The sequence below is a fragment of the Ammospiza caudacuta genome, chromosome 3 (genome assembly GCF_027887145.1).
Source record: "Ammospiza caudacuta isolate bAmmCau1 chromosome 3, bAmmCau1.pri, whole genome shotgun sequence".
Taxonomy (NCBI): Eukaryota; Metazoa; Chordata; class Aves; order Passeriformes; family Passerellidae; genus Ammospiza; species Ammospiza caudacuta.
Window position 1 is genome coordinate 11,692,320 of NC_080595.1, and position 23,129 is coordinate 11,715,448.

At 38.5% G+C, this 23,129-nt stretch overlaps 1 protein-coding gene across 13 annotated transcripts in view; it reads left to right on the plus strand.

Annotated features, from left to right (window-relative positions):
- The window catches only part of NRXN1 (neurexin 1), a 676,210-nt gene that overhangs the window by 646,055 nt on the left and 7,026 nt on the right, over positions 1–23,129 (plus strand). For 7 of the 13 annotated variants that reach the window (XM_058802359.1, XM_058802364.1, XM_058802362.1 and 4 more), the window contains one exon: positions 13,232–13,319. In XM_058802359.1, the coding sequence (XP_058658342.1) occupies positions 13,232–13,319 (88 nt within the window). The remainder of the gene's footprint in view (positions 1–13,231; positions 13,320–23,129) is intronic. The other 6 variants (XM_058802360.1, XM_058802365.1, XM_058802363.1 and 3 more) reach the window with 1 other exon arrangement.

Here is a 23,129-nt window from a genome sequence, read left to right on the forward strand (position 1 = left end):
TTTCTCACACGCTTGCCTGCATCGTGTTGGTCACACAGTCTGCTCTCCTGACAGCAGTACATGGCTGTGAGGGGCAGGAGAGCCAAATGTGAGGAGCTGCAGCGTGGTGGAGCTTGCTCTGCAGTCAGACACAGTGAGATGTCAGAGTGAGAGTAACAGCTTGTTCCCGTGAAGGGTCTGTCACATCCCACTGCTGCCAGAACACGGGGATGGATGAACCCATGCAGCTCCACCTCCCCTCTGCATGCTCTGAGCAAACCCATGGGCTGGCTGGAGGTGCCTGCCCTGCCCTCCAAAGCTGTGCACAAAACACTGGGTCTTTTCCCAGCAAAGTTTATGCACCTGGGAGTTATATCAGTTTTAATTAACTTCATTTATATCACAGTGTAACATTCCCATATAGACAAGAGTGACAGACTCAGGGAGTTTAATTATAGCCTTTCCTGACATAGCATGCCTATTTAGAGAGTCAGCTGAATGTTTTAGTTGCAACAGCAAGAACTTCTAGGCACCCATCAGAGTTTGAGCCTGGGTCTTATGAAATTCTTTTTACTTTTAAAGAGAAATCTTATGCTATCTTGCTGTTTGCACTCCAGTCAAATGAAATTTCTTTGCTTTTGTATTTGTATTTTCCTTGTTGTATTTCAACAGCTATAAGATGTTATGAAAAGCAATTTTAACAGATAACTGATAGGTTCCTGCCAGGAAATGGAAAGACCTTGTGAAAATACAGTGCCGTACTGAATAACTGGGGTGTGCATAGATGGTAAATTTCTCATTTTAAATGAGAATCCTATTTTAAATTCTCTGCCATATTCCTAGCTATTGCTCATAATGTAATAATGAAGGTCAAAAATCCAGACTTTATGTGACTTAATAATTTTAACTTATATATTTTTTTAGGATTACCTCACAGCAAGCCTATCTTTGCAGTATGACTCAGAAGTGTGCATGCTGCAGTAAGAACAGTGATGAGTACGTAGCCTTAGGCATACTCAAGTTTAAGATAATTCCCTATGGGCTTGGGCTCTCAGTTTTAAACAATATCACAAGAAATTATGGGCCAGATGCACAACTGAAGTGTGAACATTTTGTTTCTCTGTAACTGTGTGGCTTTACACCAGCTGACATTCAAATATGTTATTATTAATCTGTACCAGCATTTTATTTAAGATGGCATCAGATTGTGCAGACATAAGCCATGTGAATTAAGGCTTCGTGTGAGACTAGAGTTCTGGCATCTCTTAATTGCTGGGTGTTCATTCCCTTTCACACTTAAAATTTTCCAAATCAAATGTTTTGTATCGTGGTTTTCCAAGTTCCTTTCAAAACAAACATCAGAAACCTGTTCTGCTATGCACCACAGAACTGACACCCTGAAATGGACTGCTGGAGCCTGTGGATTCACCTGGCAGATCTCTGCCTTACACTTATGTCTTTTACATTATGGATCCCAATGGGCCAGACATCTGCTGGAAAATTGAAGTCTTTGCTAGAGTGATTAGCATATTATGATTGACAGTGAAAGAAAAGCTGAAATCTTGGTGCCGGCTCCAATGCCTACAAGTCTGTAATTTTTCCAATCTGTAATAATTTCAATGACTGGTCCAGCATGCTTTGTCCTTATCCCAAATTTCCCCACACCCACAGTTCTCCGTGGCTCTCCATGTGCCACTTTGCTGATTTACTGTAGCTCTTTTTCGCCTCATCCTCTCCTCCCTTTGCAATGGTCTGTGTTCCCCCAGACCTACAGCAGGAGCACAGTTTCATTGCTCTTCCCAAATCCTCCAACATCTTACCTCAGTTACTTTTCACATTTTCCTGGCCTTTCATCTCAATATCCCATCTTGCCATTGTTCTGAGCCTGATTTTTCTCTCCTTCCTACCCAAGTCTAGCCTATTCCTTCACACCACCCAAATGCCATCAGCAGCAGTATGGACAGCAGAGGAGAAATTGTCTTCCAGACCTCAGCTCCTCTCTTTGTTATTGGAAAGCCACTACCTATCCTTTAAAGCAAGACCATATTTTTAGGTCCCAAACCCAAATACCTCCTGTGTGAGACGCAGTTTTTCTTAACCTGCACGGATTTCCACACATGTGATGAAAAAGGAGGTTCCTGGTCAACAATGTGGTTATAAATAACATCTGCTTGTAATTGACACCACAGCAATCACCTGGAGCATCTCCCAGCTGTGCAAAGCCTGCTGCTTTCCTGGAGCATGTTTCTCACCTGAATTTTGACTGCTCTTATGAGATAAAAACATCATTAACAAACCCAAACACCTCTGTGATAAATGTACAGTTTCAGAAACTGTGTAATTAATAGTATCTCTAAAACAGTGGCTCTAATGAAACATATTTTAATTGAAAGGCAATTAGGCATTGTCTTTTTCCAGAGCATGAGTAGCTAACTAACTCTTGTTACTATTACCAAGTTGTACTTGCAGAATGCAGCTCCTCTGTAGAACATTTCTCATCTCTGCAGAACTAGTAGGTTATTTCCTCAGCATATTCCCTGGTCCTGCCATTATTGTTTGAGTTTTTTAATTAAAACATTAAGATAAGGAAATGTGGGGATTTTTTAGTAGTAGAACTGAGTGCTTTTCATTTGAGAAAGGCTGTGCTTCAAAAACAGATTAGTGGAGAAAACAGCTTCAGTTTTGCTTTCCCTGCTCTGGGTAAACCTTTGAGAACTGGTGATAATTAGGGATGAAATGTGGCAAAGGATCTAATATCTGGGGAGGAACAGTGTGCCCTCTTGGACCCTGAAGAAGTTTAAATTTATTCCTTATTGTAAGACTTGAGGAAGAACAGCATTGGCACTTGGACTGGTGCTCATTTTCCTTTAGGAGAGCAAAACTGGGCTTGAGAGAGGGATACTAGCAGATTCTTGCCTGATCTGACTGACTCAAAATAATTTGCCTTGAGCCTAAGATGTGCTCAAATGAACTTGAAGAAGATGGTGTGGGTAGGCCAGTGTTGAATAGAACACCCCATGTTTCCTCTATTGTCTCAATCTCTCACTTGTCTCTGGAGCAAGATGAGATGGCTGGTTTACCTAAATGGCTAAAAAGCAGTCTAGTAGTCTAAGGAGTTGCTGACAAGATAAGAAAGCTTTTTCCACCCTGAAAACGTGCTGAGTGAGAACAGAGACTCCATGTGAGTTTCAGAAATTATTGCTTCTGAAGAGCTTTCCTTGCCTTCCCCTCTTTTGAGACTCGTAAAAAAATTCCCGTGGATATCAGTAGACCAAGATGTTCTTGTGTAACACAATTTAACAGTCAGGGAGACTCACAGTGACTAAAACTGGCAGTACTGTAACTGTAAAAAAAAGATGGAAGTGTAGTTCATAGTTAGTGCCTTTCTAACTATGTATTTTCATAGTGTATTTTCATAACACTGTGAATCACAGAATTACAGAACACCAGGTTGAAGGAGACTTCAAGGATCAACCAGCCCGCCTGAGTCTTAAAAGTGTCCAATGTTGATTTCAGTCATTTCTCTGACTTACTAAAGTTTTGCTAAGAGTGGTCTTAAAACTTGTGATTAAATTGCAAAAAAACCCAAAGTTCCACAACAGCAACAAAAAAGGGCTACACTAGCAGCTCAATGGTCAATTAAAAGCAATTCCACTTCCCTGAAAAAACTCAAATTGTCAATTTTGAAGGCTTTAATAATTCTCTGCCTGAGTTTTCTGAGATAAATACAAATGCAGCAAGAGTCATATTCCAAAAATTCGACAATCTCTGTGCATGTGATTGGTAATACAGGGATATAAATTAAAAGATTTGCTATCACTGTTGTAATGTTGCCATTTAATAAGCAGAGTCTCTCTCTGAGTTAATACAAAACTGTCTCCTCTGTGTTTTGTGAGTTCAGAATTAATGGAGACCAAAATGTTTACTTCAGCAAAAGAGATGGCTAAAAATAAAATGATAGCAGAAAATAAAAGCATAATGCCCAGAAACATTTCCCTCGTACTTAGAGGCAAAATAATTTTCTCGCCTAGGAGAAAATAATAGGATTGCATTTCATCAACCACATTCTATTCCATATATTTTAGGCTCAGTGCAAATGTAAAAACAAAACAAAAATCAAAGTGCATTTTTGTTGTTGTTCTTGCTCTGGAATGAACTGTGGTGTTTATGGGAGAGGAATATGGATGTTCTGGAAAGGATTTGGAAAGAAAACACAAGAGACTTTTACAGAACTCACAGATTATCTGTATCTTGTTTTCAACCTATTTTCATTACCTGGGGGAAATAAGGGTGAAACAGGTAAGTTGAAAAGTAGCACAGCTTCTTCTGATCAGTATGATCCATGGCAGAACTATTTGTAATTGCAGAACGAAAATCAGCCAACAAAACTATTTCTGGAACCAGAAATGTTACACCGCTGTGAGTCTAAAAGTTAGATGAGAAAGGAGTAAGGCAGTGACTCATTTGTTCTTCATCCAAGCAGCCATGGCAGCTTTCACAAATGGCACAGTATAAATAATAGGCATTATGCAATTAGGTGCCCGTGGTTTTGGTAACTGGCATGTTGCACAGCAGGGCCTGCTGTCAAGAGATAAAGTCTTGTGCCATCAAGAGATAAAGTTTTGCGCCACATCTCTGCATTTGTGAGGTTTTTTTGTTTGTTTTTTTTTTGTTTGCTTGTTTGTTTTTGGGGTTTGTTTTTTTTTTGTTTGTTTGTTTTTTTTTTGTTTTGTTTTCTTTTTGTTTTTTTGGGGTTTTTTTGGATCCAGCATGAGAGAAAAACTAGCTTTGGGCTAGTTGTGCCTGACTCTTCATGTGGATTGCTGTGGGTCAGACCAAGCTGAGGGGTCAGCCAGCAGCTCCCAAGGGCCCTGAGCAGGATGTGAGCTCCTGTTTCCATCAGCCCCACTGCAGGAGGGAGGGAGAGGGCGAGATGGAGCAAAGGCAGCAGTGAACACACGGTAGAGAGCTCATTCCTTGCTCATTCCCAGCCAGCCATCCCCAGTGTTGCCAGATAGAAGCAGTTTTGTCTTTTTACTGTGCCTACATTCCTGAACCAGTCAGAAGCAAGACAATGCCATACTGTTTTTTTTTTTTTCTTTGGAAAAGAAACCAAACCCTGGTGTGTTCATCTGGCATTGCAAAACAAATTTAGGTCTTAATCAATGCAAAGATATTCATGATGCTGACAGGACTCCTCATGCTCAGGGGTTTATGGCATGAGTTGGCCTTGATGGGAAGGGTGTAGGAGGTGGACAATTCACTCTTGATTGCAGCCAGCACTGCTTTGAAGCATTAGTCCAACATTCTTGGTAAATATCAGTTGTTCCTTGATGCAAATATCAAATTACCTCAAAAAATAAACCTTCTCCCATTCTTGGTACTTTGTCACTGTGTGGCTGCTGCTTGCTGTGCTTCCAAGAGCCACAGCTAGTGCAGGATCATCTTGTTTCAATAAAAGTCCAAAGTAGCCCCTGCTGTTAGACAGGGAGTGTTCTATCAAGTATCTCCTTTTAAAGCCTTTAAATATGGAAGACTGGCCAGGGAAAAATGTATTAATGGAGATGTGAGCATTTTCATTTGTGACCCAGCTGGGAGAGAAACACAGAAGAAAAACAATGGGATCATTTTCTAGACATCAAATCCAAAAAGTTTCAAAAGAGGACAAGAAATGTGATTTTTTAAAATAAAATTAATATAGAAATTGCTTTTGGTCTGCATCTGTGAAACTAACTTAATCCATATGTTGCAGGAGGAAAGGAATATGACCTGATAGGAAGATGTTTGGATTATTTTCTTATTTTTTAATTAGTAATACTTTAATTTTTGAAGATTAGTGCAGAGTGCTGCCTGGCTATCTGTCCAGGTAAAATGCTGTATCTTTGCCAGCATGTGGATTTCTCAGCTCTGCTTCTGCTTCTTTACAGATGAGATGAGGGACTCTAAGACTTTGACCAAAGCAATTAAATTCAAATTCTGAGCTTAAAGGCACACAGTTTTGTTGACACTATTTTACTATAAATCCATTTCTCAAATATATTCCCATTATTTGTGGCAGTTTTGCCCACGAGAATGTAGATGTTTGGGTGGAAGAGGGTGGTTGGAGAAATAACACCAAAGTCTTTCTGCGTGGAATGAATACCATGGATTTTAAGGTTATTTCATGGAAAGATAAACTGTGTGTATGTGGAGAAGTGGAGGCAAGAATTGAGGTGACTGTTTTGCTGTGTGGAGCAGGTGTGTTCCCCTCACTGCTGGGATTTGAGGACAGAGGCTGAAGGTGCCCTGCAGGGCATCTGAGGCATCATCTTGAGCTTTTCTCCTACACCTCTGAGTGTAGTTTCTACAGCACTCATTTCACTGACTGAAATGCCTTATCCTATTTGGGTTCTATATCCTCAAGGTTTCTTTTCTTTTTTTTTTTTTTCCCTGTGAGAGGAACTTATTAATCAAGGCTTTTGCTTTCTCCCAGCATCAAACACTGACAATTCAAGAAATAACATGGTAGTATTAATTAGATCACAGCCAGTTTTGAGAAAGTGTTTCGATTTTCAGTTACTGTATTTTCACATTACAGGGTAATAACATGTCAGCAGTTAGCAAAAGATTTAATAAATATTGTGCATGTGCTTGAAATATTAGCATTTTAATACCCATGTCCAGAAATAACATTTTTCAGCAGCACAGTGCTGAGAAGGTACTTTTTGGATGTGGGTGGACAGGCAGCAATTGATGCACATGTACTTGTCTGACCTATAGCAGGTTAAAAACAACGTTCCAGGCAGTTGTCTAAACAGCAAATCATCCAGATAATACTGTTACATCACTATTGCCTCTTCCCCAGAAAACTGCCTTGTGCAGTGGCAGGTTATTAACACCAGATGAGGAGTACACCTGATTAATGTGACATATTTGAGTTTCTTTCCACAGCTGTCTCAATAACCAGTCACGAAGATCTGCTTCTTACACTGAGAATTAAATTCAAATTGTGCAGTCTTGGCTAGAAGATTGTGCAGTTAATCCCATCCTGAAAAGATGAAATCTGAGTTTTTCCACATGAAGTCTTTTGTGATGTTTCATGCTCTGTTGGTTTCTTCCAGCACTCCCATTGATGGAGGTTTCTTTATTTGTCCATTTAAAGGAGAAAAAGGGGGGAAAAAATATATGCAAGGGATTAGTTTTTGGGAAAGTCCCTTTCTGTCTCAGAAATGAATGTGTCCAGTACAAAAGTACAAAAGGATTGCTCTGAGCTCCTTTATATAGGTGTTACATGAACCATATTTTTCAAGGAAAGCTTGAAAAATATGCTAATGAAGAAGACAGTAGTGTTTATCTGTTAGGTTTCCAAAACCTTTCTTTACACTGTGGCTGTAGCTATACAGGCTTTGCCAAATTGATGCAGACCTTTATGTTTAAAAATCACTTGTAGCTGATGCTCTCTGAACTAAATTGCAATTATTTGAATAAGCTTTGTTTTCAGGAGGAAAAATGAAGCAAGCAGAGATTATAATTAAGCATTACAGAAAGGTGGAAAAGGAGAATTAGAGGTTTAATTTCCTTGTCTACATCTGAAAGCATGTTTTCAGACAGCCATTTGCTAACAGTCATTGGATTCTTACCCATTAATCTTCACATAATCGTGTCTCTTGATATCACCTCCCTGGTACCTGTCCCTCCCCTTTTGCCACCTTGTCTCCTTTGCTCCCATGACCTCACCTGTGACAGTGGTCACAAGGGTCTTCAGGGTGAAGAGAGAGGCGAGAATGTTGATCTCATGTTCAGAAGGCTTGATTTATTATTTTATGATTTATATTACATTATGACTATACTAAAAAGAGTAGGGAGAAAAGTTGTCAGAAGGCTAGCTAAGCTAAGAATAGAAAAGAATGAATAACAAAGGAGCTCTCTCTGATTCTGTCCCAGAGAGAGCTTGGACCTTCATTGACCATTAACTATACACATCCAACATGAGCCAATCACAGATGCACCTTTTGCATTCCACAGCAGCAGATAACCAATGTTTACACTTTGTTGCTGAAACTTCTCTGCTTCAGCAGGAAAAATCCTAACGAAAGGATTTTAATGAAAAGATTTCTGTGACACTCACCAATAATTTTTCACTTCCTTTGTTAGTTCCCCTCCCAAAACAGCCATGCTCCATCTTCCCCTGCCTTGACCCATGCCCTCAGCCCTATCCATGGGTGCTGCCTGCCTGTGTCAGTGCCACCCTGCCTGTCCCCATCTCCACGCTCACCAGACGCCCCCAAACACGCGGAGTTTCCTCGGGGAGGCTTCGCAGCCTCCGCAGCGCTCGCCAGGCACCATCTGTCCCCAGCATCTCCTTGGCCAGCCACAGCATCTCCTGCCTGGCTTTCCTGTGCCTGCTTTCTTTCTGACCTTCCTTCCTGCTCTATGGGAGCATAATTTTGGGAAATGTGCTAGATCAGAGCCGCTGTGTAGCTGCCAGCGCCTCTCAGTAGCATCCTCACCTGACCCTTCTCATCCTCTGCTCCCTCTCCCACTCATTTGCTGTCCAAAATCAATCTCAAAGCTCCTAAGAGCAGAACCTTTGCTTTCCAGCTGCCTTTGGCACCAGGCACAACAGCACTGGTCTCTGCTGGCATTCAGCACCAGAGCTGTACAAATAAATAAGAGTAATTCTGAGTTACACAGTTGAAGTTCTCGTCTGAAATAATTTAAAGAGTAGTCATAAGGGGTTGTGCTGGTTATAATTCATGTAATAATTTAGGACTGCTAGTTTTTAGCTATTGTGTAATTTGGATTTGCTTGCAGTTCTCATTGGATAAAGTGTATTATTGAACAAGAAAGGAATAAACTATTTTCAGAGTAGCTGTAGGGTGCTATGATTTAAAGGAGAGCTGAATCCATACTACAGCAGAAAATATGCAGGATCCATTATACTGTTAATGAATGCACAGCTCAGATTGCTGATTTAATTTTTAGGTCATATTTCTCTCATACCCTCAGGTATAGTAGACTTCATACATAAAAACGGAGTAAGTTGGTGTGTATTTAATCTCAGTCATGCAAAAAAATGAATAATAATAAAAAATTGCTTTCCTGTATTGTTTATTCATTTCCAATTATTTCTTTTAATGACATAGCATTCAGAGATCAATATTAGAAGGGCACAGACATTTTCTGGTACTAGTTTTGAACCAGGGATAGTAACCTTTGAGGCAGCTTGATATTTATCCATAGCTACAGATTGTCACTGCATTTAAGCCATGACTACAGCGTCATTTTTTCATCTGGCCAGGAGCTTTCTTGAAATAGTCACCATTTCCTTCCTGAGGCAAGGTGGCAGATTGGTGGTATTTTAAACTATCTCTTGGCTGAGAGACAAATCTCAATTTCTTTATTTTTGCAAGCAGACGTAGCTGATGTAAGCAAGACCTATTCCTGCAGGGGACACACCCCTGAATATTTGTCAGAGCCAACATTCTGCAATGAATTCTAGTTTTACTAAATGTGGGATTTTTTTTTGCTCCATTTTTTCATTGCCATGTTAATTGTAAGCTTTTTTTTTGATATGTGTACAGATGTCCAGCTTTCTGAGAATCCACATTTTACAGTGGACTGCATTTTAAATCGTACAGTCATAGCTGCAAATTGAATCTGAAAAATATCTGAAAATGCACAAAGAAAAGAAGAATCAATTAAAAGAAGTTCTGGCTGACCTTTTATGCTGTACACCTGTTAATTTTTTTTTAATTTCTTACAACTGGAGTATCACCTCTTAAATGAATTTGAACAACTCACCCAAGACATTCTAATCCAATTGTGTATGATGATGATACCAGTTGGATGTTATCCTATTAGGCACTCACGGTAAATAAGGGATTTTCCACTGACTTTTAAATCCTTGATTAATGAGAATGCTTGAAGCAGTGTCCTGTAAATTAGCCATCGTGCTAGCAACAATGGCAATTCACTTAGGAGAACTGATTTGGTTCAAATCTTCCCATCCAAATTAAAAAGCATGAAGAAAAGATAATGTCAAGTCAGTAAAACACATTACTCTATCTTGCATTATTGGTCTGCACCCCATGGCTGTCTGACACCCTCAGGTCTAAATTCTGCTCTCTCTTCAGGTAAATTCACATTAGTCAGAGCTCTTCTGGAGAAATAACTCCAGAAAGTAACTGGCCCACAGTGTTTAATCTATGTATTCTCTATATTATCTAGTGTTTTAGCTAATTCTAAATCACATTTTGAATTCTGTCAGGCAGACCAATAGCTGTCATTTGTATTTTGGTCACTGCTATCTCACCGCTCCTTTGCCCTTTTCTCTGAAAATATGTATGAGTAGCAGCATGGGGAACGGGGTGAATAAGGGCAGATTGTGACACATCCTTTAATTGGTACTAAAACTCAAATTCTTCTTCAGATATTTTCTAAATAAAAACACTTTTCACATCATCTTATCACTTGGATTCTTATTCAGCTACTGATACTTGATTATTGCTTGCAAGAAAATGAGGTTTATACCAAGTATTGACTATGCTGAGACATTAATGAGGCCTTTCTCAACATTCTATATTCACATTTATTTAAGGTATTATTCATTTCTGTACCCATAATACACATGAATTTTTTATCATTCAAGAACAACCCTTTCTTCTTGTAGAAGTATGAATACTCTTTCTATAGATTGGAATTAGTGTCACTTTATGAAGACAGTTTTGACACTCTCTTATAAGTAGCTGAGCAAAGTGTCTCTCAGACATGAAAATACTTAAAGTGCATTATTTTTCTGGTGATTTTGAATTACCAGAATTTTGAACATACTGCAAATTGTACAAAGTACAGTTACCTGAAGACCTACCATGCTGTCCTATATCAAGGGTAATCAGAAACACAGCAATAATCCCATAAATCTGCCTGATCATTTCTTCTTGGGTCACTCAAGTTACAAGGGTGACCCATCTGTGCATGGGCCAAAGCACTCCTAAATCAAAATTCCAGTCAGACCAGTAGGTCTGAGACAATTTCTTGATGTGACTGTTGGGTATGCAAGTGATCCTCTCTGTTTAATGGTATTTGTGTAAAACTTCTCAGTGATCCATTGATAAATATTCAAAATTCTGGCCACAGGTCATAAGTATTTTCTTGTCCAGTGTTGTGGGCAAAATGAAAAATTTGACACTGGGACTTCACTTACCAAGTTGAAACTCTTCAGAAGATGCATGGTACTTTATGTGCTTATTATTATGTTTTTATGCCTGATGGTTGTGTGGTTTGCAGCACAGAGATATTTTCTTATGGGCAGGCTTTGTTGGTTACTTGGTTAATTTTTCTTCATATAAAAAAAATGGTAATTTTTCTCAAAGAGACCAAGCTACTGGTTTTCAAGCTTAAATGGTTTTCATCTGGGGATAAGAAATGGACATTGGAAATTCAAGAGGATGTTTGCAGTTGGCTTTTGTTACAACTTTGGTTTTCTACTGGTAGAAATGAAGGACAACTAAAAAGCTTTTTTTGGGGTGTTTTTTAAATCTTGCAAATCTAATTTTGGCAGTATTTCAGGTTTACAGTTGTTTCCTCTAGCTACAAATTTTCTCAGCTATAAGGAAAGATAATTTTTGTGATTATGGCATCCAAACATAGCTGTTGTCTACAGCCTTTTTGATTACCTTCAGCAAGTTACTTCATTCCGTTATGCCTCAGTCTTTTACCTCTAAAATATATTATGATTATTATTATTATGGGCTTTGCTTTGTTATGCCTCACATATTAATGAATGTATTCCTGTATCACTTTCCTACTTCAGAGAAGTGCTGAAAGCTTATATTCATTAATATTCTCGAAGCATGACAGAGTAAAGCCTATTACTGTAATATGCTTCGCTTTAAAACTCTGGTTAGAATAATAATGATTAACAGCATTGCTTAGCCTTTGGCTCTGCTGCACAGCTATAAAATTTTTACGTCTTCAGATTTAAACTGATGAAGGAAAACTTTCTTGCATTTTATGTCCCTTCTCTATACCCATGGAGATATAAAGAAAGAAAGTTTTGCATTCACTGAAATTGACTGTTGGCATAATTATCATACAGGAATACAAGAATGGCTTTTTGCCTGCTACGTCCTGAGCCTCTTGTTTGAATATGATGTAGTATTTTATGGTCTCCATGTATTTCCTTCAGTGAGGGGAACAGAAGTTTGAGATGGACAGTTATGAAACGCCTCACCCATAGGAAAAGCATCTTCCTAACCTCTTTAGTAATTTCTTGAGTAATGACCAGGTGCATGACAGTTTATATTTCTCTCCTATTATTTCCCTGAATTACTGTAGGTGTTCTTATTACATTTCTAAATGACTGTTCTCTTGAAAAAGATACTAATTTTTTCGTGTTGACTGATTGATTGTCTCAGTGTTTCATTGAATATCTCCTTGTTCTTGCACTGTAAGAAGCAGTAGATAGGAATTCTCCAGTTCTTTTTTGAACTTTTATGGTCTGTTTTACCATACATCCACTGGTTTATCTCCTTTGTCTTAATTTATATAATTTCTTTTTACAAAAAATTGTCCAAATGCATTTTGGCTCTAATCATAGCACTCACACTGTGCTTCACCTATTTAAGGAAAATAAGATGTTTTCACTTATTTAAGAAAATACCATAATAATTTCTAGCATATATGCATTTATTATTGTTTTCTTTCCTTGAGTTTCTTTTCATTAAATAGTTTTCAGCTCAGTGAGAGATATGTTTGCTTCTTTTCCTTTTATTTTTTTACTGTACATCTGAAAAAGCAAGCGCAGTTAATGGAGAAAACATCACTACATTTATAATAGTTTTAACAGCTGCACTGCAGGCAGTTCATTATTTTGACTTGTATTTTAATGCCCTCAATGTTCTCAGTAATATCATAGTAAAGATATTGGAGATTAAGAGGGAAGACCAGCAGCCTCAATATACATATTCTGTCCTTCTACTTTCTGTCCTTATTACAAAAATAAAAAAAAAAAATTAAAATTTGTAAGTGCCCACACTGGATATCTAACACAATTCAAAATCCTGACAAGTGCAAATTGAAAAGCAAAGTCCCATTAATACAGAGTTGGAGAGTGTCACTGCACCATTACACTTTAAGTCTGAAACGCTCTGGGCCTTGCATAAATTCCAAAAAAAAAAAAAAGAAAAGAAAAAAAAGACATGCTGGTGAGAAACTTACAACATGTTCAGTCAATCCAAGTACATCTATTTGACTCTTATTTTCTTTGCAGACTTCAGATGACATCCTGGTGGCCTCGGCTGAATGTCCCAGCGATGATGAGGACATCGATCCCTGTGAGCCGAGCTCAGGTGGGTTAGGTTAGTCAACTTTTTTTATTACTTTCTTTTCTTTCATATTTGCATGCTGCAGTCCCCCAGAGCCCCAGCTAGCAGGACAGCCCTTTTGTGCATCGCAAGGAGAGGTTGAATTGGGCCCTTTCTACACGTGGTGGTGTTGGCAGAGAGGAAGGGCCAGCTCCAAGACATCAGATGGGAGCACATGTCATGGTCTGAGCTAAGCTATGGCTTGGCTGAGGACCTGAGGATGGACTAGGAAGGGCATTCCAAGGCTTCTGCAACTGTGTTGTGACAAAGAAAGTGCAGCTTCCCTTAGCAGGAAGGTATTGCTATTGTTTGTGCCTTAAGCATTGCCCTCAGTAAGATAAAAATATATTGAAAATGTTGTGTTATGTCATGGAACTGTAGAATGGCCTGGGTTGGAAGGGATCTTAAAGATCATCTAGTTCCAATCCCCCTGATGTGGTCAGGGACACTTTTCACTAGACCAGGTTGCTCAAAACTCCATCCAACCCGGCCCTGAGCACCTCCAGGGATGGGACATTCACAGCTTCTCTGGGAATCCTGTTCCAGTGCCTCACCACTCTCACAGGAAAGAATCTTTTCCTAATATCTAATCTAAACCTAGTGTACTTCAGCTTGGATCCATTTCCCTATGTACTGTCAGCTCCTGTAAAAAGTCCCTCTCCATTTTTCTTATAGGCTGCCTTCATGCACTGGAAGATAGAGTTGAATTTATTTTTGTTTCTGTTAGTGGTATGAAATTTTGTGTAGATGGATAAAGCCTGAAGACATAGACTACAACAGTCTCAAATTTCTTTTTTTTTTTTTTTGGCGAGACAATCCTATTCAGAGTGTATGTTTTAGTTGTAACCAGAAACAAGATATTTTGATATTCTAGTATTTGCCATGAAACAAAAACTTGGTAGTGTTTTGGCCATGTATTTCCAATTCTGCTGAAGAGTGGAGATTTGATAATAATTCTCCTCTGTGAAAAATGGGGAAATTTGGGTTGGAAGAGGCCTTTAACTATATCTAGTCCCAAACCCCTGCCATGGGCAGGGACACCTTCCACTTGACCTGGTTGCTCAAAACCCCATCCACTTGGACACTTCAGGGGATGGAACATCCACGACTTCTGTGGGCAATCTGTTCCAAAGGTTCAATTACCCTCAATTATGTTTAGTTAAATACTATGTACCATCTGTAAAAATCCCAATGTTTATCATTGAAGTGAAAGGGCTGCAAAATTTCCTATCCTTTAAAATAATCTTAGATAGTCCAATTAATTATTCCCGCCTCTTTGTTGGTTTGGTTTAGGTTTTATATTTCCTGAGTGAACAGCCATATAGATATATCTTAGTTTTCCTTAGAATTCTCCCCAGAATTCCAGTGTGCTGTTTGATAGCATGCCCACTGCTAGTTGTCTGAGATAATTTGGTAATCTTTGGTGCTTGCTACTTCACTTAATAGTAAAAGAATTAAGATCTATTTGTTGTGCAGTAACATATTTAGCTTGAGTAGAAACCAATTTAATTTGAGATTAATGTATTCATGCAAATAGCAAGTAAGAGCCATCTTAGTATGATGCCAAAATCTGGGGCAGGAGAAATGTCTGCATAGCCCTAAGACAAATGAAATTTTTCTTCATATGCAAATGCATGGTTCCTATTTTAAGTCACAAAACTTGATACCCACATGCAAGAATTATTTACTTAAACTGAAGTAAAAGCATATATGACTTGTCTCAGTGCCCGACAGACCTGCAGGATGGCATTTGAGTCCTTCCAGGAACCAATTTACAGGTTTGATGATGATACTTCAGGATTATTTCCTTTCACTTTCCAATTAAAGGATTTCAGAGTAATTTTCAAAATTCCATTAAATTGAATGATTTTTCTTAAAACTGAGTAGCAACAGGTACACTCACACAGTTTTGTACCTCTCAGGGAGATATTTCATTCACAGAAGTCTCACACATTATGATCAAGATATTCAGGGATATTTTATTTCCTGCTCCTTCATTCTCATTTACAAATTCTTGAGTTTAGCAAGAGTGTCCTGTCCAGAATGAGTCAGTGCAGTAGCTCTTATGGCTCTGAGCTCATTCATGCCTGTTGTTTCCTTGCTGTAGTTAACTCAGGCAGAGCTGTTCAGTAGACAAATTGACATTTAGGAGGGTGTTATTCTATTTCATAAGGTAATTTTAAAGCAATATGTTGGTTACATAGCACTAAATAATTTTCCAAATCACCTGGGTATTAAAGCTGTATTTATATTTTCTCAGGCTTACAGCTCACTGAAAGCCAATGAAATTTTAGAATAATTCTTCTCTGAGGTAGTTTGAGCTCTGGGGCTGCAGTGTTGGGTAGTCCTGAGCCGTGCAGAGTCATTTAGCTGGTGGGTGCAAGAATGGGAGAGGTGAAATGAAACTTTCTGACAGCTTATTGTTTCTGTCCACACTATGGTACAGGAAAAGGATGTGAATGTTAGTTTTTCAGCCAGAAATTTTCATTAGCTTTACATGCTGGTGTTCAGCTTTCCTGTTTTATCTTAGCATTCATCACACAGCTACACTCCTCATTTTTGTTTATTTGAGAACAGTTTTACTGTTTCATTTGTCAGATCCCAACTGCTACTGCTTTTTTAAAAAAAACCTGTGGATTGGCACAGGAATTATGTTCTGCATAATCCCAATTGTCTGGATCATTTTATCTGTCATTCTTCTCATCAAAATGTCATTCATCCTCCCACTCTCAACTTTTAAAAGCTGTTAATTTGCCTTCATTGGCCTTGTCATTTTATCATACTTGAAAATACCTGAGCCAACGGGGTTACTGAAGTTGTAACTTCTGGCATATCAGTCTCTCTGTTTTAGTCTTAGTCAGTTAGTGTTATGAATAACCCTTTTCCATGAATAGTCAGGTAGGCATTGCTCAATCTCCATAATACTGCAGTCTCCATGTGGATTTGAGCTGCTCCTAGCAGTAGGCTGGAATTCAAGGGGAGAAGCACAGTGCTGTTGGCAGTGAGAGTCTGATGATTGTTTTTCTTTTCAGTTGGAATAGGAGATACAGAAGGATTTGTCCCTCCATTTGAAATATCCCCATGGTTCAGTTCAGCTTTTCCCCTTTAACCCTTTTCACAAACCAGACTGGCTTCTCCACAGCTACTCCTCAACATCCTCACTAATGGCGGTGAAACTTATCTATCCTAACAAGTAATTCTAGGAGGCTGAAAATACAATTATTAGGGCTGTTTTACTTCTGTGTTTTCACTTCAGAGGCTGTAGTCTGGGATCCTTCAGCAAAGGAATTCACCTCATGGCAAGTGATGATGTGCTCAGGGCTGTGTGGCCGACACTTCTCTACCAAGAATTCAATCAAGGGATGGCCAAAGCCCCTGCAGTTTTATTAACAGAGCCATAACTCAATATTTTTGTGATGACTGGCCATAATATGCATGTTTCTAACCAATGTTCTCTGCTCCAAGTAAGAGCCTATTCAACAAACAGTTTGAATATGGTATGCCTATATCTCACAGAAAATACTGCTTATCCGGATTTTATTAATTAGTGAGATTTATGCATAAAATAGGGCTTTTTTCCTAGTACAAATATGTTGCAGTTTGTAGTGGCTAACAAGTCCCACTCTGCCACTACCAGCTTTGCTTTCTGTGCACCTGTCTGCTAAATAATAAATGGAAAGATGCAATTTGCCACAAATTTCATATAGGACATAAAAATGTAAACCCGATTAGGAGCTGCTGAGCAGCAATCCCATCATCTTGTCTGGAACATAAAGTTACAAAAATTATAATTGCAGATTTCATTGTGGTATACAAACTGCTAAATGTGCCATAATTGGATGAAGTCATAACAAATTTATTAGCATGCAAAACTTAGTCAACATATTTTTTTTTGCATTATGTTTTCTGTAGTAAGGCAACAAGTATTGCTTTCACAGTCTCTCCACCTTCCCCTAAATACCAGCAACAACATGAAGATTGAGGATGATGATAATAATAATAAAAAACCAGTTTATATGTCCTTAACTTCATGTTATGGAGGACATAAAACTTTTTCATTTTGCAGACAAGTTACAAAAAAATTTAGTGGTAACCTATCAAAAAAAAAAAAAAAAAAAAAAACCCACAAAAAAAAACCCCAAAAAAACAAAACCTGGGACAATTTACTGATTTTACATGAGGAGTTATAAAACTGCAGGTGGACAAATTGCCATTCTTCACATCAGGACTGCTGTTCCAGCCCTGCTGAGCTCTGTAGAGAGCTCTGATTTCTGCTGAGTTTCAGTGAGCATTTGTGCTACACAGCTTATTTGTTCCAGTTACTCTGGGCTGGTATTTTATTTGTTAGCTATTATCTAACCACTTCTGTAGCTATTGAAATGTTCCAAAAGGCAGAGAGGTCTGAGCTGGGTCAAATGAAGTGAAATGACTGAGTTTAATGGCAGGGAAATCTCAACCCGGAAAAAAGTCTTACAGTTTTAGACAAACACACAAACAGTTCTTTTTCTGCCAATGAATTTTAAATCTTTCTCAAATTTGTGACTCAAAAGAGACTTAAGCTCACAATTGGGTTGAAAGCTTCTCTTACAGCCCCAGCTGAAATGGGATAAGTAGAGGTTTTGGTGGTCTTAAACTCAGTATATTCACTGGTCTTGGAAATTTTAGCAGAAGGTAGCCTTTAAAGTGAAAGAGGGATTTTTCTTCAGGTTCAAAGAAATGTCTTTCAACCAGTGGAACTCTACATGCTGCAACCAAAGAAATCTCTTGATTTGGCAGTTTTTGGCTTCCACTTCCCAGGGCAACATTTGATTGTTGGCAGATCTTGTCCTTTACCATTCTGTGGATAAAAAGGACAGAGTTCAGTCAGGTATGGTAGCTAGTAGCACTGGTTAGCTTTCTTAGCCCTAATTCTTAATTCAGAGGGATAAATGAAATAATTTATTCTCCTATATTATTAAGAAAGAATAGTTAATAGGATAGATGCTTCTGGGATGATCTTTGAGCATGTTTTGAATTTTTCCTATATATTGGCCAGACTAATTGCATTGCAGAAAACAACTGGTGACAACCAGAAATCTCCAAAGCACCAGTTTAGCCTAGACAGCGAAATGCCACTGCTGAAGTTGACTTTTAGGGAGCAGTCACTGCTTTGGGGAAGGCTTTGTCCTGTGAGCAGAACAGTGTGGGGCTTTACATGCAAACCTCTTCCTACACACTCATGTCCTCTTCTCTGTGACAGCATGCTGGACAGATGAGATGGCTCAGAACCCTATATTCTGATGGTTTAGGTTTGGTCCCAGCACTGATAACCTGTTTTTCCAACGGGCAGAGCTGTGAAATATGGAATTGTGAGTGTTTTATGCTCATTACTAGAAGTTTTGCTTTCTTTTCCTGTCACGAATTTCTGCACTGTATTCCTGGTGCATCTGGCAGCAAGATAACATTGCAGTAGGAGGTGAAGTGACTCCTATAATTTATACATCACTGCAAGTGCCCTGTTTAATGCTCTTCATGGAATTCATTGTGCAAGAAGCTGAAACAAAGAAAAATAAAATTACAGTTAGTTCATAGGGTTACTGTGTTCATTATGGCTTGAGACATAAAGGGAATATTTGTGCCTCAGTCCAATTATCCTGTAGTTCTATATGCATTTCCAGTGCCAGAAAGATCACTGGGTTGTCTTGAATTAGACTTTTAAAGTGTTTAGATGTGATACACATAGTCATCTCTGTATAGGCTACTACAGGGTGAAAATTATGCTTTATTTACAAACTTTCCAAGTGTTAGCACTTACCATGGCTGTGCATAAAAGAACTGAGGGGATTAAGATATAGATTAATCTCCCTTTAATTAGAGATAAAATACTTTTAAAGCTTATTTAATTTTTTAAAAAATAAATCATAAAGCCTTCTCCAGAGCAACAGAAAGTAAATGCTGCATTTTTCCAAATTGTTTTCTTGTTCACTGAACTACTTCTTTATCAACAGGCTGAGGTCCTAGTGCCTGTCGCAGTGAATTACAAATATGGCATTTCTAATTCGAATTTGATCAAAATTTTTTTTTCCTAATTATCTAAAGAAGTGAGGTTAAAAATCATGATTAATCCATTGTGCCAAAGCTGACCTCTACTCTTTGCCAGCCATGCCATTGAAGCTTGGGAATACTGAGTAGAGCTGGAGGCTTCTAGCCACTCCTTGGGATTTTCATACATTCCTAGTGTCAGACGGAGGAATATAGATGGATACAGGGCAGGTGGCTTTTTTTCCTGCACACAGTGGTTTTATGGCAGTGCAATACCAGCAGGTCAGTGTTCTCTGTGGTAAGAAATATTGCCATCAGAGTGCTGTAAATCACACAAGGCTCTGTGGTAACTCACACAAGAGGCTCTCTGCTGGTGCATAAATGATGAACAGTTTTCCTTGGGTGTGAACTTTAGGGGTGCATTCATATCCCATGCATATCCTTGCTAAAGCTGGGTCTTCTCGCTTCTATAAAACACAGAACGGTTAAATAAGAATGGCTGCTGGGGTCTAAGCCCAGCTAGCAAACATTCAGGGTGCAAACACGAGCGTTATTATTTGTGTGGTATCACGAATCTTGATTTCATGCTTCAGACATACACAGACAACATGAAAAGGTAAATCTTGTGCAGAGAAATTTACTAAGGGGCAGTTTTAAGTCCTGCTGTTACATGTTCAGTGGTTTGGAGTTAGACATCTCCACAGAACAGACAAAATAGAGTGGCAACATTTCGAGTAGTTCCAAGAAATGCTCTCTTTATGAACAGTAATTCAATAAAAATGGGCACGTTACTCAATGCGCCTGAAGGAGTGTCCAAAGAAAGAGGGATCTGTTATTTTTCTTTCTTTTAAAGATGTAAAAGACAGTTAGTGAATCAGTTCTGAAGGCATTTACAGGCAAAGCTGCAGCACAAGATGCTGCTGTGATAACAGGACTGGAGAAGCAAACCAGGCCCTCCACATCACCCATTCACAAATCCACTGACTTCAGTGGAATTCCTTAGATTTTTCAGTACCAGGAAATTCCCCGGATATTTCAGTGATATGTACATGAATATCACGTCCTTTCATTCAAGTTAATTGAGGACTTACTTTCCTGTTTTCCCTAGAAAAATTTGCAGGAAAAACTGTTGCTTGTATATGAGCAGTTGCTTGACCTATTCTTTTTGATATTCTCAAAAAAAGCACCTGTCTTACAGATAAGGTATTGCATAGACCTTAAAAATTAATTGTCTGTGAATGCAGTTGTTTTGTCAGAAAGGAAAAAAATTAAATTAGATCTATGTCCATGCTCTTCAATAAAGCAGACATGGTTTTCAAGCCTGGTATTCAAAATTTTCAGTAATAAAACATTAAGCTCCAGTGGCTGTGCATGTATCATTAGTAAATGAAAATAGGTCCTAGATAGTTCTAAATCTTTTGTTATTCTTTGTTGTTAGCCACAGAAATAAAGATGTGTGTTCTTTGGCACCCTCCACTATGAGAATTTTCCACCATTTTCAAAAACAGTGTAGATAGATCTTTTTAATCTGGAACCAGGGAGTCTCTGAATGAAAAACAGCCTGTAAAACACATTATATTTACTGAAAACAATGAAATAAGGCCAAATATAGATTATATGTACTTCGAAAAACATTTTCCACAGGTGAACTTCACACTCTGGATGAAAAATGAAGAAAATAAGTAAGATAGTAATTGTAAAATGGAGGTTTTCAGAAACAGGCAAGTAATTTATTGACTTAACTGAGACTCTTTTTTCTAATTCTATAAGGAATTTTGGAAAGGCAGAGGATTTACTTACACAAGGATGAAGTAGAGAGATGATTGAATCTAGAACAAGTTCCATTAATTTTTATGTTGATCAGCTTAAAAAATCATGAATTAAAGTGTATAATCCTAAAAATTTGTCCTTTAAATCGAGTTTAAATTTAGGATCAAGAGTGCACATAGACTGTTGAATAAATAATGAGTTCTAGTTTGTTTGAAATTAGTCTATGTGTTACTGGTGCCTTGATTGATGAAACCTCATTGTTTTCCTTGAGCTACACTTCAGTGTGGTTTGATTTGCTACCTCTAGTGCTTATATTTTCTTGCAGACTGTGGACACTCTACTGAAACTGTTTCCTGTAGCTTTGTAATGCATATGCATTGAATTTCTTCTTTTTGTGAAGGAAACTCCCATTTCCACAGTACTATTTTTCATCCTTTTTTTCAGGAAAACATAGAAAAAAGACAATATTTTGCAGAGGTAGGAGAAGGTTTATAGCCAAAATACTGGCCTGACTTAGCATTGTATTGCTCAGTTGCTATGCCAAAGCTTTCTCAGACCAAACTTGAGCAATAAGATGTTAATCCAGGTCTTTAAAACTCGACAAGAAATTTCTAATACCTGATAAATTCAATTAATATGGTGTTCTAGAGTAGTTGGTGCCTGCCAGGATCAAGTTCTCAAACCAGTGACCATCATACCAGACTGCTGGCAGTGAACTGGTTTGCTGACCACCCTGCCAGAGAAGGGAAACAAGAACAAACTAAACTTCTTGCTGGAGTTTTCTAGCAGCCAGTAGAGTGTGAACAACCACTAGCTCTTGCCCACCCAGTACTAAGGATGCTGCTACTAATTTTCAACCCCTTTCTCACAGCTAATTTAAACCTGTGCCAGAAGCACTGGGGTCTTGTGGTGTGTGAGTTGTGTGATTTGACAGCCTGCAAAGTGGTAAGAGAATGCTGACAAGTTTGGGAACTAGGTATTCTCCAAGGATGTTGCTCATAAAATGGAAGCAGGAAAAATTCAAGGCAAAAGTAACCCATAATGAGGGTGCATGTACCTGAAATAGTCTAACCTTAGGCTATCTCCTTCTGACTATATAAAGAACTGAATGAAACCTTCTTCTGCTGTGTTGACATGCTGTTCTATATAGGTTTCAAAACTTCTCGTGAGGTTAAGGGCTATGGTCTAGATCTGGGACTTTGATGGTACAAATGTGAACTGGCTTAAACAGTAGCTTCAGATCTAGAATACATCATATGTTGTGAATGTACCCTTTAAAAAGTTTCAGAAAAGGGAAAAATGAAAGATTAAAGTGAGAACATTAGAATTATATTCTGAAATGAAACAAAGCTTTATAGATATCTCTAACTTTTTTCCCTTGTGCCAACATCAGAGACACCAGAATTGTTTTATAGACTATGATGAGAAGAGCAAAGAAAAACAAGGCAGTCTTATTAATTTTAATAATTTTATCAGGAGAAAAAGAACACTAATTACATCAAATGTAACTTATATCCATCCTGAGTTCCACTTGTCTTTATCTTCCCATTCCCAGAGAAGCATATATGGTTTAGGCAGTGATAGGATTCAGGCTGAGCAAGTGTAGCTGCTGAATCTGAGCCTTTGGGTAGCAGGAGTAGCTCAGTATTTATAGCAGCTGCACCCCCAGTGTGTGTGCAAGGATATTCTGGATGTCTTGAAAGCCTGGCCCCTTCTTCTTCTCCCAGGCATATTATCAGCTTTGTCAGTAATGGGTCTGACTTGATGACAGTGCCTGGAACAAACTGAATGCTGTGCTTTCTGCTTCAACATTCAAGCCATATATATATATAAATGTTTGTGGCATAGACATTTATCTCTTCATGTAGTAGCTGCTTAGTGAAGGAGGAGAATCAGGGAATCACCCACAGTTGTGAGATGAATGTGGGTGTCTGCACCTCCAGCTCATTTCATGAGCAAGAATCATTCCACGCTCTGCAGGCCAAGCCAGCAGATTCCTCATGCTTTACAACT